Genomic DNA, 19,315 nt, shown 5'->3' with positions numbered 1-19,315 from the left:
ACATATGAGAAGAACTGTGGGAGATGGATTCCAAATAGGCCAGTGATTTTTAAACCATTTTTGAAAACAGCTTTTAAGAGGATATGCTTCAGTCTTGCACATTATCTCTTACAGAGGAAATAAGGGTAATATAACTTAGATTGCAAGGAGCTGCTTATGAACTCGCAATTTTAGCCTTCAGACTTATATCATTACCTTTACCTGCGCAAATATGCACTTGAGTTTAGGTCGCAGATGTAAGCACTTAAAATCTAGGCCGCGGCCATATGCACACAGATTCTTGCGCATGCAGACGCCACACAGCGAGAATGCGCGCACATGCCTACGCACGTGGGAAAAGAACCGCTGCCGTAGTCTACTACGTGGCTAAACAAAGCCTGCCTGCAACTTCAGCATGTTTAGACCAGGATCTGTTTAACATCTGGCACTGAAAATCATAGGCCTGAAGAGCTTCTCAACAGCTTAGGCCTCTTGACTGGCTGAGAATCCATGGAGACTGGGATCAAGAGTCGGCATCCCGCTAAACATGCTTCGCACATAAGCAAATTAAAACCAGCAGGAGACCTCTACCAGAAAGGAAAATTGGTTCTTACCTGCAATACCACAGATCAGCCCAGACCAGTGGGTTTTTGCACGCCCACCAGCAGATGGAGGCAGAGAACAAAACTTTGAGGCACTGCTATATACCAAGTGTGCCACCTGCAGCTCCTCAGTATTTATCCATACCCAAACCAAGAAACAGACAAAAAACCATTTAACTCCCAAAAAAGGGCTAACATGAAAGAAAAAACCCTCAAGGGACAGAAACAAAGAAAAAAAAATGGACGCGAACCTGAAAACCCCAGGTCCGAACCATGGTTCCTATCACCGAATTGTCCTAGTTGTATTCTGATGGATTTTTTTTTTTTTTTTTTATGTACAGCAGCTAAAGTCCAGGTAAATCAGTCTTTCGGCAGTAACACCCAGGTGGGTCCCTGGACTGATCTGTGGGATTACAGGAATGAAAATTAGCATGTAAGAACCAAAATTTTCCTTTCCTGTACATACCCAGTTCAGTGCAATGTACTGAAGCCACATTACACCGGGCGGGACACTTTCTCCAAAAAGGGCTTGGTCTGGAGTCCTGACATCCAGACAGTGATGTCTTGTAAAGGTATGCAGGGAGGACCAGACTGCCTCTTCAGGCAACAACTGACACTCCACCCAAGAAGCCGCTTGCACCCTCGTAGAGTGAGCTTTCAATCCGGCAGGAACGGATCGCCCGTTACCGATGCAGGCCAAGCAAATAGTTTCCTTCAGCCAGTGAGTCAAGGCGGCCTTCTCACCTTTCCTCAGACCCCCAAACAAAACAAAAAGGTGGTCCGGCTTCCGAAAGGAGTTAGTGACCTTCAAATAATGAAGAAGAATCCGGCGAACATCCCTTCCAGAAGTACAGTCAAGAGACCATTCGGGAAAACTGGGCAACTCCACGGTCTGATTAACATGGAAGACAGACACCACTTTCAGCAAAAAGGAGGGCACTATATCCACCAAAATGCACAGGAAGGGATCCCTACAGGACAGAGCTTGCAATTCTGACACACGCCTTGCAGAGCAAATGGCCACCAGAAACACAGTCTTCAAGATGAGGTCCTTCAGAGAGGCGTGCCCCAGAGGCTCAAAAGGGGGGATCACAGAGTGCCCGTAGCACTAGGCTGAGATTCCACTCCAGGCACGTCTTACGAATCGGAGGTCATGCGGCACAGCTGCATTACTGGTTTCAGAAGACTTGTTACATCTGGGTGGCTGGCCAGGGTTCTGCCCCCCATCAGACCTCTGAGACACCCCAGGGCCAAAACCGGAACCCTCAGGGAATTATAAGCCAAGCCTTTAGACACCCAAAACCTGAGGAATGGACACAGACGACGGAACTAAACCTTGTTGATCACACCAGGCCTCAAACACCTTCCACACCCGGACGTAAGCCAAAGAAGTCCAGGGCTGCCTGCCCTACAGCAGGGTGGAAATCACCTGTTCCGAACACCCCTTCATTTGCAACCTCCGCCTCTCAAAAAAGTCAGGCTACGAGAGAGAATTGATCCTCCCAATCCGAAAAGATGGGACCTTGACGTAAGAGGTCCGGGAAATGAGCCAGGCGCAATGGACCTTCGGTTGCTAGTCAGACCAGATCCGCAAACCATGGCCACCAAGGCCACTAGAATTACCGGCCCGGGATGATCTTCTATGCACCGCAGGACTCGACCAATCAGTGGCCAGGGTGAGAAGACATACAGGAGAATTCCAGTTGGCCATTTGCAAACTAGAGTGTCCATTCCTACCGCCCCGACTTCCTTCTTCCGGCTGAAGAACCAATCCGCCTTTGCGTTGATGCGGGTAACCATGAGGTCCAGTTAGGGGACTCCCCATCTGGCACAAATTTGATTCCAAGCCTCCCAGGGCAGCTCCCATTCTCCGTGGTCCAGCTGCTGATGGCCGAGGAAGTCCACCTGCATGTTGTCCATGCCTGCACGTGAGAGAGGCTGCGATTTCTTCCAGATGAAACTCGGCCCAAGCAAAACAGGACGTGAGCCTCCTGCGCCACGGCCGGACTCCTGGTTCCTCCCTTGCAATTGAGATAAGCCACAGTATGGCATTGTCCGAGAAGACGCGAACCATCCTTCCCTGAACCAGGGACTGGAATGATACCAACGCCTTGCGGACTGCTCTAGGTGACTGATGGACCATGACTGTTCGGGCAGGGACCAGAGACCCTGTGCCGCATGACCCAGGCACACCGCTCCCCAGCCCTGGAGACTTGCATCTGTCGACATGATCACCCAATCCAGGACGTCGAGGGGCATTCCCTTTTGCAAGTTGGCTTCCAACAGCCACCACTCCAGGCTGGACCGGGCCTGCTGCGACAACTGCAACAGTAACTGGTACTGCTCAGACACTGGATTCCACCAGAATAGGAGATCTGTCTGCAATGGTCTCAAGTGAGCAAAGGCCCAAGGAAGCAATTCCAATGTCGAATCCATGGGCCCTAGGACTTGCAGATAGTCCCACACTCTGGGGATCAGGAGATGCAGTAGAAGATGCTGCTGCAATTTGCACATCCTGTCCGTTATAAGGAATACCCTGCCCAGGAAGGTGTCGAAGCGGGCTCCCAAATATTCCAGGGACTGGGAAGGGGTCAGATGACTCTTCGCCTCGATCACCTAACCAAGGGACTGAAGGCAATGGGTCACCCGGCGTACCGCCCGCACGCAGTCCTCTTCTAACTTGGCTCGAATCAGCCAATCGTCGAGATATGGGTGAACCATCACCCCTTCTTGCTGGAGGGCTGCAGCCACCACGACCATCACCTTGGTAAAAGTGAGCAGGGCCGTTGCCAGGCCAAATGGAAGCGCTCGGAACTGGAAATGACGACCTAGAATCTTGAAACGCAAGAACTTCCGGTGATCGTTGTGAATCAGGATGTGCAGGTATGCCTCGATGAGATCCAGGGAGGCGAGGAATTCCCCCTTCCGGACCGTCACGATAACATTTCCGAGAGTCTCCATCCAAAAGTGGGGGACTTTCAGGCCCAGAATGGGGCAGAAAGCCCCCTCTTTCTTGGGAACCATGAAATAAATGGAATACCACCCCCTTCCCTGCTCTTCCAGTGGTACGGGGACGATAGCCTGCAGGTCCAACAATCTTTGTAGGGTACCTTCCACCGCGGCCCGCTTGTTGCGGGAAACGCAGCGCGATTCCAGGAAAACCTCCCTGAGAGGACGAGAAAGTTCTAAGGCGTAACCGTCCTTTACCACGTCCAGCACCCAGCAATCTGAAGTGATCTTGGCCCACTCCCTCGTAAAAATGGACAACCTGCCTCCGATCATCTTGCATGAGGTGTGGGCAGGACAGACTTCATTGGGCAGGTTTACCAGTTCAAGCTCCCTGCCCGAAGCCTCCTCTTGCAGGCCAGCCGGCACCACGAAAGAACTGTGGATGAGTAGTGGACTGCCTGGCACTAGAAGGAGCACTCCTCCCTGATCTGTATTTTCGGGGTCCCGAAACCGGGTCTGTGGAACAAAGGACTTCTTAAAGGGCTTCCTATCTTCCGGCATCTTATTGCCCTTGGATTCTCCCAGAGATCAGCTGGTCCAAATCCTCTCCAAATAGTAATTTCCCCCGAAAGGGAAGATTACACAATTGCGACTTAGAGAAGACATCCACTGCTCAAAGGCGGAGCCATAGAAGCTGTCGAGCCGCTACCGAAGAAACCATGGTCCGGGCAGACGCATACTCAAAGTCACATAAGGCATCCGCCACATAAGCGACTGCCTCCAGGCAGGCTGCCTGAGATGTGGACAGGACACCAGAGGACATTGCTTCCTGTGGTTTCTGAATCCAAACATGCCCACTGCATCATGCTCATGCACACCGCTGCCCAAAGGCCCAACAAGGAGACTTTGAACAAGCGTTTCAGCTGCATTTCTAGCTTGCGGTCTTGCACATCTTGAAGCACCGCAGCCCTTGCCACTGGGATGGTAGTTTTCCTAGTGACTGCCAATACTGCCGTGTCCACCTTGGGAAACCTAAGGCGTTTCAAATGTTCATCAAGTAGCGGATATAACTTTTGCATCGAACGGCCGACCTTAAGGCCTGCGTCCAGGGACTCACAATCACGACTGATGAGCTTCTGAATCTTCTTCGGGATGGGAAAGGCGCTAGGTGGCCCCCGGAGGCCATCCAGGACAGGGTTCACGCCGTCACTGTCGGATTCCTCCAGAGAGAGAGTTTCACCCCTAGTTCCTCCAGCACCTGGGGAATAAGGGGCCATAGCTCCTCCTCCTTAAACAACTGGACTACGCTGGGATCGTCGCCTTCCAGGCCAGGGTCCACCTGACACCGGTCGCCATAGCCCACATCCAAGTCCAGGGGAAGCTCCCCCTGATAGTCAGTGGGGTCACCCGGGGGGAGGGGAAACCTCTTCCCCCAACGGGTCATCAGAGCCATCCCGCACCAAGGCAGGCGGGAAGTACGATTGTCCACTCTTAGATGGTGATGCTTCGGGACCCCCACAGTCCCCTCCAGGGATCTGCGCTTCGCAAACTTCCTTGCCAGGAATGCCTTATGCATTAGGAGCACAAATTCCTGTGAAAAACCGCCCGGGCTAGCTTCATCACCCCTGGAGTCAGACTGAAGAAACTTCTGATGGTCCTTCCAAATTGAAATCTGAAGGTACACCTCTGTCAGGACATCCATGGAAACACTACATAGTGTAGTAGTCGCCAGAACCTCCCGATCTGTTATGATCATGGACCAAGAAGGTCAATCTCCCTCTTACGGTCTCCACAAAGAAGAGGACTGGACTGACCTCATTGCAAAGCCTCATTTCCTCCTGCCTTGACCCTCCCGAGCCTTGCGAGGAAAAAAAGCATTCCTGTGCGGACGGCATCTCCTTGCATCTGACAACAGTGAGATGGAACACTTCTCTTGCCGGTCTTCCTATCCTCAGACGTCCACAGCCCCTCTGAGCTGTCAATGCAAAACTTATATTCCTGGCGAAGGCCTACTAAACCATACAGCGCATTTGCTACATAGGCCACCCTGCTTTCCAAGTAGGCTGCGTGCCTAGAATCAGCTGCAGAAACAGCAACTTTCTCCTGCACCCAGGAAAAACAGGCTGGATGCATCCAGCTATTGCAAGCAGGTGCTGGAAGACTCAAGGCCACCAGCTTGAACATTTCCAACCTCCCGTCCGAAGCATCCTTGAATCTCATGGACCCCCTTACATGAATAGAAGTCTTCTTGGCCACTGTCAGTAGCTCCAAACTCTCTTCCAGCAAAGGATAAAACTTCGCCATTGCCTTCCAGAGTATCTTGTTCCTGGAGTACCAGTTTCTGTACCATTATAGCCACAGGAACACATCTCCGGGGAACCCTGCAGCCTCTGCAAGATCATGTCCCCCCCTCCCCCCCCCCCCTCATTGGCCAAATCCTCATGCGTGACTGTAATCCACCGTTCATCCAAAACCTGAGGAATGAAAGGATGTACCCCCTGTCCAGAATGAGCGAGCCCCTCTAGGGACATCTTTTTCCCACTTGGTCTCCTGCGGAACTGACCAAGGTCCTGTCCGCATCTGAAACATTCCTCAGATGGGCCCTCGACCCCAGCCCCCAGGGTACGCTACAAGCACCGCCTGAGGAGCAACAGAATCCAAGAAGGTCCCCCTCAACATTGCCTAAATGCCCCCCCCCAGGGGCTTACACAGCAAAGAAAAAACCACCCAACTTCTCTGTGGGCACTTCAGTAGGGTACCAGCCTTGTGAACTAGTGGCCGCTTTTCCTCCTGCTCCCCACCTGGCCAAAAAACACCAAATGCAGGAGCAGGGCAAAGTCTGCAGAGAAGGACTCAGACTCCCTAGTGAAAATCTGAACCCACGGGAACAGTAGAAGTGAGGAACCTCTGGTCTCCCCTGAATCATTCGGTCTCCTAACATGAGGAGACCAACATGGCTGCCGCTGACATCCATGAAACATGCAAATATCGGAGAAATTGCCTCTCCTCAGTCTCCGAAAAGCCTCCATCATCCCCAGAGATACCATCAGGGAAGAGGGAGACTGCATTAAGGTGCAAACGCCTTCCACACAGGCCAGACAAGGTTTTCCACGATCCGCAGCCAACATTACTCTGTCGCTCACTCCACGTATGCATGCCACTCTAACATCACATTGCCTCACTGAGGCTTCCCAGACCCTGGACAGAGTGCAGCTGCATTAAGATGCTAACGCCTTATCCTGCATACCAGACAAGATGTTTGTCGCGATGTGCGATCAGCGACAGGCTTTTGCACGCCCCACACACTCACCACCCAAAACATCACAGTGCCTCCCAGACATGGTGCAGAGTGCAGCTGTAATAAGGCGTAAATGCCTCCCCCTGCAGGCTCAGTAGGATATTTGCTGTGGCCTGTGTTATGCATTTCACACGCTTCATACATGCACACAGAATAGACTACCCAGCGACTCACTGATTCCTCACAGACCCCAGGCTTAGGATCGCCGGCAGCAGGCCCGCAGCCGTGGCTCCTGACAAGCTGGAAGCCCTCTTGACCTTTGCTGATCCCGTGGAGGTTCCCACCTCCGCAGACGGTACAGAGGGAGCGAGAACAAGCCTAGCCAACCAGAGCCCGCAGGCCCTGTCTGCTGCCAGTCGCGATTTTGGCATCATCCCCAAAGTAGGAAGCAACAGCAGCTCAAGCGCACTCAACCCAAACAGCATGCGGCAAACCAAAAAGCAGGCCAAACCCACAGCTGAAAACGCAGCTCCACGCTGCCGCCCCATCCAAGAGGCGTTGCACCCACGCCAGACACGCTGCACCCTACGACCATGAAAAAACAAAAACAACCTCCCTTTGATCCCCAGGACCCCGGGGAAAGGGGCTAGCAAGCAAGTTCCCCCACCCAGGGAAAAAACAGCAAGCTCCTCAGCTTCTCTTTCCTGCCAACCCCGGCAGCACCAGCTCCCGAAACGCCACAGTCACCAAGCCGCCAAACAGTCTCCTGATCAAGATTTATTTTTTTTTTTTAAATAGTGTAAAGCTTACTCTATGCTTATGGCCAGGGACACAAGAACACTTACTCAGTAAAAGTATAATGTATTTTTATTAATCAATATAAGTGTTCTCGGGAGATGCTGGGTGCCCTTAGTCTTACAAACTGACCAGCATCTCTCTGGATACAGGAAGTGACCCATGTTTTATAGATAACATTCAAATACAGGAAAAGGATAGAAGGTTCTAGAGACTTGCATGACTGCCCAAAGGATCATCTACATAAATTGTGATGTCAACTGCATGATTAATCATCACTAACTATCCCTGACTGGCTTCCCAGGATGTGTAGCCCATTTCCCATGGCTCTCTTTGTTCTGTTAAACTCTTACTGGACAAGACAATCAACACGTCTGTAACTGTGTGGATTACAAACGCCTGAGAATATTGCCTGAAGCTCCCCTGTGGTTTCTTCTTTGTGACTCTATGAATAGACATCACCTGTCTGGTGCCAGCTTGCCTCCACATTGCCTCCAGGGACATTCTGTAAGTTACTCATTCAGCCCAGGCAGGCCAAAGACACGCAGAGGGTTCTGGGGATTTCCTTCTCCATGTTGGTTTTGTGTTCAGGCATACTTCTCATTTCCCTCTTGTGCCAAAGTGGCACACCCAAGTACCAGTTTGGAGGACAGAACTGTATGAAGTCATTATGGCAAATGGGCTAAATGTGTAAGCTAAGCTAACCTTGTGTGTGTTATCCCAGATGGGTCACTTCCTGTATCCAGAGAGATGCTGGTCAGTTTGTAAGACTAAGGGCACCCAGTACCCAGCATCTCCCGAGAACACACGTATTGATTAATAAAAATACATTATACTTTTACTGAGTAAGTGTTCTTGTGTCCCTGGCCATAAGCACAGAGTAAGCTTTACATTTTTGGCACTCTGAACAAGGGACTTGATATCTGTGGCTATCTATGAAATTTTGAAATTTTTTTTTTTGCTTTACATGTGGCTATGGCTATCTATTGTGGGGTCTTCCATCTGATTCTGCAGGCAGGCTCAGATCCAACACTAATACTCGAACCAATCTTGTCCGAAGGTTGTTCCCAGATAAAGATTTCTGGATGAAGTTTTGTAGTTTTGTTTATTGCATAGTGATACCTAGGAACAGAGGTTTCTGATTTCTAGATGACCTGTTATTGAAACAGTAGTACCTGGAAGAAAACAAAAGTAGTACCCGGAAGATGTGAGTACACCCCATGGGAAGACAGATCTGTAAGTAGTTAATCATGCCTATATAATTAATTTGCAAATGTAATTTTCTAGATAAGTAAAAGATTTCTTTTTGGCCAATTGCAAACAGTGCACTATTTTTTTTTTTTTTATCTACTTTGGGGACGCCTATTGTAGACCATTCTATTTAAGGAGTACTTATTAAGAGTGATTGTGAATTATTTGTCTGTATATTTGTTAATAAAATGTGTACTGGAAAAATAACAATAGTAAAAGTTGTAAGTCGAAGTGTTGGGAAAGTATAATTTGCACTCTGATTTTTTTATTTTATGTATGATTGTTATGGCAGTTTCAGCACTTGAAAGGGCACTGGGAGCTGGAGAGTTAAACTGGGTTGACAGGTAAAGAGAAAGCGGGAGGATGTAAACCTCCAGGCAATTCATATGGGTAATAGGACACAGTGGGCGAGAATAGGTGGGCCCGATATTTAATCGGAGCCCACGGGTTACCTGGGGGAGGGCCGGACTGCCGGGCGCATCGCGTGACGTCATCGGGGCGCGCCGCGAAGCGCGTCGCGTCCTGATGACGTCGGGGCATGAGCCAGCCCCAGTGGGGGCGTTCCGGCGGCCGGCGTCATCGGCCCCGATGACGCCAAAGCCCGGATCCCGCCCCTTTGGGGGCGTTCCTGCGGCCGGCGTCATCAGAAGGGGCCGGCTCGGCCTGATGACGTCGGCCGGGGTTTAAAGGGCCGGTGCCTCGAGGCAGCCGGCCCTTTTTCCCCTGGAGAGCCGTTTCGGAGAGCCGTTTCGGCTGCGGCCAGTCTCGCCCGGACCACGCGGCCTGCCTCCCCGAACGCGGACCACGCGGCCCCCGATCGGAAACCACCTGGACCACGCGGCCTGCCGCCACGATAGCCGGCAGACATAATAAAAAAAAAAAAAAAAAGCAAAAACCGAGCGGTGGGCTTTGCTGCAAAAAAAAAAAAAAAACAAAACAAAACCCCAGCTTCACCTCAGCCCCAGGACCAGGGCTCAGCACCATTCAGGCAGCTGTGCTGCCCCAGGACCAGGACCAGGAACAGCGCTACAAGCAGCGGAACCGGAATGAGCCGAACCCAGCAGAGGACCCCTCCTGGGCCCACCCCAGGACCTTCTGGCTCCTGCACAGGCCTCGGGCCCCACATTCCAGGAGGACCCCCCCTGGGCCAGCCCCCGGGTTCCCAGGACACCCTGCTGCCGGAACGAGAAACCGTGAGTAACCCAGCCCGACGCACGATGGGAAAGGGAGCAAACCCACGACCCGGGGGACGAACGAAACAAAGATCAAGGGGAACCACCTTCAAGCCAACGGGGGGGGACGGGGGTATCCCCCTTCCTGGTGCCGGCCCCCCCCACTCCGACGACTGCGGGCCCTCTTAGCCCCCCCCCCCTATAGTCCCAGATTCTCACCACCCTCCGGTCGTCGACGCAGCTGCTGCTGCCAACCCCTCGCCCAACGGCAGTGGACCTCCACAGATGGAAGGAGGGAACTGGGCCCCCCAGCCCCCCGTCTTGAGCCCCCTGGCTCCACAAGGCCCCCCCATGGGCACTCCTCAAGCCTACAACCTTCACACCCGGCAATCCCGACGCCCGGCCAGCCAACAAGTGTGACCCCTACCTTCCCGGGGTTCCCCTTCCCATGGGGCATCCCCCCGTGGATGCCAGCCTCTAACCCCATCCCAGGCATGATCCCTCCGGGCCAGCCCACCGGGCAACACGCCCAACCACAATGGACCTCGCCAGCCTACCCGTACCAGTTCTACCCGTGGGGGCCTTGGCCCGGCCAACCAGGGATCCCTCCCACCCCAGCTCTAGCGGTCCAACCGACCCCGGCAGAGACTCCCACACCCATCCCCCCACGGGATGTTCTGACCAGCACTACGAGCCTACGGACGACCCAGGCGGCAGCTCCACAGCAGAATACCCAGGAACCACCACCGAACGGCGACCTGGGCACCCATCCCAAGAACGGGTCAACAGTGACGTCAGCGCGGGAAGACCATTCCCAAGACGACACGGGGCCAAACGCAACGCAGGACACAAGTAGAGGTGAGTCCCCTGCACAGCCTATACAGGGACCCTTAACTGCGCAAGCGAGTAAAAAGAAAGGTAAAGCTAAGCGTAGGAGGAGGTACAGCTCCAGCTCCAGCGAAAGCAGCTCCTCCACGGATACGGACAGCGCGGATGACAATACACAGAATCCGCCAGGAGTGGAGGCAACAGCGGCCGCGGCGCAGGGCATCCCACTATGGGAAAGCGTGCCCAGAAAGTTAAGAAAGCGCATAAAGCAGAAGAAATACATAGACATCTTCCGACTCATGGAAGGGAGGAGAGGCCAGCGTGACAGGAAGAGAGCGAAGACTGGCGACCCACTCCCAGACAGCAATGAAAAAATTGCGCGCAACATCGTGAACTGGACACGCGCATATCTCCGCATGATGAGCGTTATCACAAAGGACGATCCATCGCAATGTGGACCTATGCTAACTTACGGGGACACTATACTTGGAGCATACCGGGCGTACGAGGGATGGGCCTGGTTGAATTACGATGAGCGTTTCCGCGATCGAATGGAAGAGAATACGCAGCTATCCTGGGGAAGGTCGGATGTGGACCTCTGGCTCCAGCAAATGACCAACAGAGCCAGTGATGCCGGGGGACGGACTCGTTCAGCTGCAAGGTCATCAGCGTCCGGACTCGGCTACCCAGGAACCGGAGGTGCATCTAACAGCGCGTGTTGGAGATACAACAAGGCTTCATGCAATTTCAAAGAATGTAAATTCAAGCACATATGCCTGATTTGTTCCGCACCGCACCCGGCGACGAAGTGCACAAAAAAAGGGGGGGAGTGGGAGTTCTCCTAAAAAGGAAAAATGAAGCCCAGCATTACCAAAAAGCCGCCTCACCAATAAGATTAGACCGAATGATGCATTGGCTCGACAAATACCCGAGGAGAGAGGAAGCAAAGCAGATTTCAGCAGGTTTCCAGGAAGGGTTCAGGATCCCCTATCAAGGCAACATCGACATACACACAGCAGGCAATGCGCCATCCACAACACGCCACCCTGACATCATCCGAAACAAACTCGACAAGGAGATCGAGCTGGGCAGAATTGCCGGCCCTTTCCAGATGCCCCCATTCCAGGAGATGATGATTTCCCCACTAGCGGTCGTACCAAAGAAGGAACCGGGAAAATACAGACTCATCCAAAACCTGTCCTTCCCACTAGGAGCATCCGTGAACGACCACATTCCTCGAGAGGCATGCACGGTGCAGTATGCATCATTTGACAGTGCTATATCATTGTTACGGAGGTGTGGGAGGTCAGCAGCAATGGCAAAAACGGATATAGAATCGGCGTTTCGCCTCTTGCCCGTACATCCAGACAGCTTCCCGCTACTGGGTTTCAAGTTCCAAGGTCAATTCTACTTCGACAAGTGCATGCCCATGGGGTGTTCAGTTTCATGTGCCTACTTTGAGCTGCTCAGCACATTTCTCCACTGGGTAACGGCGGAGAAAGCTGGCTTGGACAACATCATACATTACCTCGACGACTTTTTGTTCGTCGGCCCGGAAGGGACAGGCACAGCGGCTCGCTTACTGGGGACTTTCCAAGGAGTGGCGAAGGATTTTGGTGTCCCTTTGGCGATGGACAAGACCGAAGGGCCGGGGACAAACTTGTGTTTTTTGGGCATCGAACTCGATTCAGAAAGAATGGTATCCAGGCTTCCGGAGGACAAGATACAGAATTTGCGGAACCTCATTGAAACCGCAATGCTGGCAAAAAAAATTAACACTGCGGGAGGTACAATCCATAATGGGCGCTTTTAACTTTGCTTGTAAGGTGATCCCAATGGGCAGAGTCTTCTTGAGGAGACTAGCAGCCGCAACTACATCCGTACGGAAACCACATCACTACATAAGGATAACAAAGGCAATCAAAGACGACTTAGCGATATGGAAAAGCTTCTTGCAGGACTTCAATGGAATATCCATATGGCAAGAGCCCCCGATGTCGAGTCGTGACCTGGACATACAATCGGATGCCTCGGGGGGGGTGGGGATTTGGAGTGTATTGCCAAGGGGCGTGGGCGGCTGCCCAATGGCCGATAGCATGGATACAAGAAGGTACAACACGCAATATAACTTTCCTGGAACTATTCCCAATTTGAGTTGCACTGGTCATATGGGGACCCAGACTGCAAAACAAACACATAATTTTCTGGTCTGACAATCAAGCTGTGGTATACGTCATCAACAGGCAGACAGCGAAATGCCCAAGGGTTGCGAACCTATTGAGACAAATAATACTGAGCAGCCTGCGCTTAAACACTACTATTCGGGCGCGGCATGTACCTGGAATTAGCAATGGTATTGCGGACAGCGTTATCACGTGCCAAATGGTCTCTCTTTCGCAAACAGGTATCCAACGCAGAGAAGGAGGGGACTCCGGTGCCGGAACACTTATGGGCAATTGGACTACAACCACCCTAGACTTACTACGGAGATCGGTAGCGCCCGCTACATGGGGCGCGTATTCCAGAGGGTACAGAAAAGTGCGAGCCTTCCTTAACCAGCACGGTTGGGAGAACGGTCCAGTGCCGGAGGCCTTAGTAGTGGACTACATCGCATGGGCCAAAGAGTGTGGACTGTCGAGAGGCATTGTAATAAAGCAGCTGGCAGGGCTGGCCTTCTTTGCAAATGCGCAAGGATGGGGCGATCCCACCAAGGGATTTCTGGTTAAAAGATTAATGAAGGGTTGGGGACGGCAGTTAGGGCACAAGAAGGATGGGAGACATCCAGTTACACACGAGTTATTAGCTCAGTTATGGTATGCTCTTCAGGAGATTTGCGACTCACAATTTGAAACACGGTTATTTCAGCTCGCATTTTCGCTGGCATTTTTTGGGGCGCTGCGCATAGGCGAACTAGTGGCAGCATGTAAGGAGGATACAGGCGATACGGGGATGTTACTGCGGAATGTACAGCTATTGGGGAACACACTCAGGATATTGATACCTTGGTCCAAGACAGATCAATCGGGAAAAGGGGCTGCGGTGACACTGACCAGGTTAGACAACCAAGTCACCTGCCCGCTGGCTAATTTGGAAGCGTTTTTGGCAGTCCGTCCCAATAAGGGGAACCACCTGTTAGTACATAACAACGGTGTCCCCTTAACAAGGTATCAATTCTCGGCGGTATTTAAGTGCGCGCTATCCAAGGTGGGGCGGGACGCAGCGAAGTTTGGTACCCACTCCTTTCGGATAGGGGCAGCGACAAGCGCAGCCCAGGCAGGTTTGGGTACGGAGACCATCCAGCAAATAGGGAGGTGGCGCTCCCTAGCGGTTAATGCTTACGTGAGACTGGACAGAGTCGGCTCCCATGGTGTAGATATCTAACTGGCATTGTTCTCATTTACAGACTCGTCCGCTAAGCCGCAAACGGTTTGGATCGTGGGGCATTCCTTCGTTCATTGGGCAGCGCAGAGGGCGCAACAGCGCAAGCATGGCGTACACCTCGGTTTGGCCCCGCGGGGAGTGCAGGTTACATGGATGGGAAAGCGAGGGATGCAGTGGCGGCAACTACTGCCTATGATTCGAGTCAGGAGGGAAGAGCGGGCAGCCCCAGACATGTTAATAGTGCACCTGGGAGGCAACGATTTGGGCACATGGACCTGCAGGCAGCTGTTGCAAGAGGCAAGAAGGGACTTGCGCGAGTTGCAGACATGGTTCCCAGGTGCAGTATTATGTTGGTCAGACATTATTCCCCGGATAAAATTCGCTAAGACCAAGCTATGGGGAAGGTGCCGCAAGAAGCTCAACAGGCAGTTGGGGGCCTGGTTGGAGCGCCTGGGAGGCTGCCAGATGCGTCATCAGTGGGCAGACGAGCAGTGTGAGGGCTTCTATCGGGCGGATAAGATACACCTTTCGGACATTGGGTACGACTTGTTTATTAACGACATAACTGAAGCAATTGAGGCGCAGGTAGGGAAGCACCGGGGCCGCAGCTAAAAAACCATGTTACTTGTTGGGGGGGCCCCGAGCAAGTGTAGACACTGCTCGGCGCCGGTGGCGGGTACCCGGGCCAATAGGACTTAGGGTAAAGGGATCAGCCGCGGGCTGACAAGCAGATTGCCGGAAGGAAAGGGGGACCACGCCCGGAGGCAGGGCCCCCCTGCTTACTACGCGGCGGGGGGCCGGTGAACGGAAGTCGCCTTGCTTGGAGCGCGGCAGGCGACGTGGGGTGGGCGTGGTCCCGGCAGAACGTGTGGCAATAAATAGATAATTATATGTATTGGCCCGGGGTGGTGGGTTGTTATGATTATATTGTGTGCTGTTATGGTTAAATAAAAGCTGCGGCCAGTTTTACCCAAAGATACGTTTTGAGTGGTCATTATGCACTGCAGGTGGGCGAGCGCCCGGGAACAAAGGAAGTCACGAGTCCCAGAGTCAATTGGTTTACCTGACTGGCTTTTGTTTAAAAGGTATACACAGACTATGGAGGAATTAAAGTTGTGGACAGAAAGCAAATTTAATTTAGTAGAATGTTTTCGAAAGTTTGGTTTCATCAGCTTTCTCTGGCTGGCTAACTTTGAATTTGGGTAGAAGCTCATAATATTGGGTTTGCAAACACTAAACTTAAAAGATTTTACAGCAGACATAAAAGATATATTGCACTTTTTTTTCTTCCATTCGCTGATAGGGAGTCACCTAGTACATAATAGAAAAGCTCATGGAAACCAACTCTCTTGCTAAATTGGTTTAAGTATGTGAAAGAACATACTTTTGCAAGTCTTTGATCTATGGTATAGACAAAGATTCTGTCTTATCCTTTCAGGTGACTGTAGTGCTTATATCCAGCTTTGCTGCATGCTTGTAGTCAGCTAGGTCAAATTACTTAGACATCTTAAAAGGCAGCCCTGCTAGTGGAAATAAATTGACATTAACTGCAGAAGACTCAGAAATCATACAGGATCTAGCACAGTCAGTATTGAATGCATCTAGTTTGGCTCTTGTTGAGGTAAGTTATGAGATTGATTTGTGGTTATATCATGGGTCTGAAGGTCTTCTCAGCATGACAATATAACCTCCATGGCTTATTTCTCTGGTATTTTGGTGTGATAGAACAGGGATTTTCAGAATTAGGGGTTGTGATATGTACGGAAGCTATCTATAAATTGCAAGCACATGTACCAGGGATTTTAATTGTCTTACATACTTCCCATGAAGTTAGAATACTTTTATTTGGTAAATATTCAGCCATATTATTGACTTCCACAAGTATCCTATTAGACAATTAAGTCCAAATTTAATTTTCTTATGACACATCAATATCCCTTAGCCAGAGAAGCACACAAGGATTACTTCCCTGATCCGAAGACCCGGGCTCACAGGAAGAGACCTCAGAGGGCAAGAGGGAGCCAGTTCCCTGGCTATCAAGGCCTCCGGAAGCAGCAGACCAAGATAGACAGAGGTTTCCAACCCCCAGGATGCCCGGCTCAACCAGAGAGATGGTCCACAAAAGTCAGGGAGCCCAAATGTCTCCAGTCCATTCTCCTTTTATTTATTTATTTTTTGTCAGGCTGCAGGTTTGCACCTCTGCCATCTGCTGGAGACAGAGAAATACTGAGGGGCTGCAGGTGGCACTCTCAATTATGTAGCAGTGCCTCAGTTTTGTTCTCTACCTCCATTTGCTGGTAGGACTGATCTGGGTATGAACAGGAAAGTATAAATTAATATTACGACACTTGCCCGTCTCTTTGAAATACACCTTAGCTCTTTTTGGGTTATTTGTCCAGTGACTCTTTCTCCACTTTTTACAAGAAAATGTCTTGCGCATCACTTACTGTGTATAGGTGAATGTGTACTTACGCCCCGAGATTCTCAGATTAGTAGCCTGAGGCATGGAATCTGTGTGATGGAACAAGTTACACAGGCAAGAGACAAGCCTCATCTTCTCCAGGTTATTTGCTTGCTCTTTCCAAGAGTCATGGATTTAATTAACTAAATGCATTTTAATATCAAAATACTTTGACCTCTGTTCTGCAAAATTGCAGATTATATAACTATATTGTACTTCATTTGTACTTATAACACATGCTCTCTTGCTATCTGTTAAAATTTGATTTGTCAGAAACAATTTTCAGAAATGTTATTAAAAAAAAAAAAACACACTGTAATTTAGAGTTTAAGTGCGATATGTTGGGCTCTGCTCAAATATACCATAATGGAATACAGGAGGGCTGGGAGATAGTTTATATGTAGTGGAAAAACAGCATCACATGGTATGTGCACGTGCATATATACACCATGCAAGGCTATGTTTTTTTTTTGTTTTACAGTAAAAAGTACCTGTTTTACAGCTGGATGTGTCCAAATCCACAATTGCCTGGTTTCAGAAGGGTTAAGGGGGCCATCCCTTGGCTTCCAAATAAATGAGACAGGGCCCAGCGATTCCCTTGGATATTTGTCTGCCCTATAAAGGATCAGGGAGCCCTGGCGTTTTCCTGACAGACACTGCACAGCAGCAAAAGTTGGTCCTGAAATTTTAAAGAAATCCATACAGTATTGTCAAAACTTCTGTTTTTAAGACCATAACTTTTGACCTGCTTCTAGACGAACGTTCAAGTTCCATTTTTTAGCTACTAAGAATTACTTTAAATATGTTCACTATTGCAGCTCATTTTAATTTTTTTCTACAAAATTAGGTAAGAATTTAGCATTTTTTCCCAAAATATCAAAATACATGAGGAAAAAAAGAAAGTCAAAACAAATGATGTTGTCAAACCATTTGTGGCAGCCATCAAAATACATAGTCAAAATCACACACATTCAAGTCTGATCTAATGGAGCCAGGATGAAAGTCAAAAGCAAGCCACAGCAGGCATCCACAAAAGGTGCCAACTTTTGTTCACCTATACAACATGAAATGTTTCCACACAAACTCATGCATCAGCAATGTGGCATTCTTTGGGTGGGAAGGGTGATTGTTTGCTCTTACTCCTTTATACTTCCAGCTGATGCAAACAGAGGCTGGAATCCAGCATTTGCAACCAGCCAGGGTATTTTACATTTTATTTTTAGATTCAACTCAAGCCTTTTCATTATTAGCTCAAGGTATTTGTCACTCAGATACAGTAGTATTTCCCTGTCCCCAAAGGGCTTACAATCTCATGGCCTCATTTACTAAGCATTTTTCCCCAAGAGACACAGAATAAAAGGAAAGCCTTAGTAAATCCGGCCTTAAATTTGTACATCTCCTTCCATCAAGTCAGTCATTGCAGTGGCTGGCCATTTTCAGGCAGGGGCGACAACCACACTCTTTTCAGAGCATGTAACTGTGGCCTCACCCCACCCCATGGAATTCTGCTTCCTTTTCCAGTCAGAGCTGGGGATGCTGAGTCCAAGCCAGAAATCAGGGTGGATAAAAACCAATGATTTAACAAAAAAAGAAAACCCTGCCAACCCCCCCCTTCAACCCAAAAACAAAAAAATACACCAACCCTCCCTTCCTTCTCCCAAAATCCAGATTAGTATACTCAAGAACCACAGAAAGCATGTTTTTTGTACATTCGTGAACTATAAGTGCTTGCACAATTGATAAAAATTATCACAGTGGGTTGAAACTTCATGAAAATCATTGATTTCTAATAATTTGCTCCTGCCCCTTCTGTTTTCCTCAAAATATTAACACATCCTAGAAGCACCAAGTGCACGTTTTAATGCACAGGTACTTGTACTGTTTTCTTGTATTATACTGACATTCATTGTCAGCCTATGATCTCATGGCTTAGAACCTCTGCTACATATACAGATTATTATTTTTTGTCATGTTTTTCAGCCACGTAACTGCAAAGTGCAGGTTTTCATGCACGTGAGTTTGTACTGTATTATGCTGACAGCTAGTGGTATCCCATGGTAGACACTGGCTGCAGCCATGAGATACCAAAGGCTGACTTTGATTGTCTTGCTCTTTTTTATAAGTGGTTTTGGGCCACTTATCTTCAGCTTTTTTCCCCTCCCTCTCTTATTGTTCCCTCACACCAAAGAATTTCAGGGTGTGTTTAGCTTTCTGCTGAGAAACAGAGTTGATAAGTTTGCTCTGCTTACAGAAATTCTGAACAAGTTTAATAGAAAATATACAATGGAGAAATTACTTACCTGATAATTTCGTTTTCCTTAGTGTAAACAGATGGACTCAGTACCAGTGGGTTATGTGCTCTTCTGCTAGCAGATGGGAGATTGAGTCAGATTTCAAAGCTGATGTCACTCTAGACAGCAGTAACCTCAGCTCTTCAGTGTTCTCTTCGAAAAGCCAATAAACTTGATTAAACCTGACTGAACCAGTTCAACTGATTCAAAACTGGAGACCGCCAGGACACTCAACCAATTAATGCAGACACCGGATAAACTGTGGGTGTCTTGAACTAAGGGTAGAAAATTCCGTCACAAACCACACAAGCAAAAAAAATCCACCAATGCAGGTGTTACCTAATTCCAACAAAATCATAACCCGGATG

The 19,315-nt window shown here is 49.8% G+C and overlaps 1 protein-coding gene across 1 annotated transcript in view; it reads right to left on the bottom strand.

Annotated features, from left to right (window-relative positions):
• Positions 1 to 19,315, bottom strand: part of POP1 (POP1 homolog, ribonuclease P/MRP subunit) — a 183,830-nt gene that overhangs the window by 115,781 nt on the left and 48,734 nt on the right. Inside the window, exon 7 of the mRNA XM_029591775.1 lies at positions 17,148 to 17,335. Coding sequence (XP_029447635.1) covers positions 17,148 to 17,335 — 188 coding nt within the window. The remainder of the gene's footprint in view (positions 1 to 17,147; positions 17,336 to 19,315) is intronic.

The sequence above is a fragment of the Rhinatrema bivittatum genome, chromosome 2, assembly GCF_901001135.1.
Source record: "Rhinatrema bivittatum chromosome 2, aRhiBiv1.1, whole genome shotgun sequence".
Taxonomy (NCBI): Eukaryota; Metazoa; Chordata; class Amphibia; order Gymnophiona; family Rhinatrematidae; genus Rhinatrema; species Rhinatrema bivittatum.
Note: the sequence above shows the minus strand (reverse complement) of the source record. Positions and strands in the feature narration are given on the sequence as shown.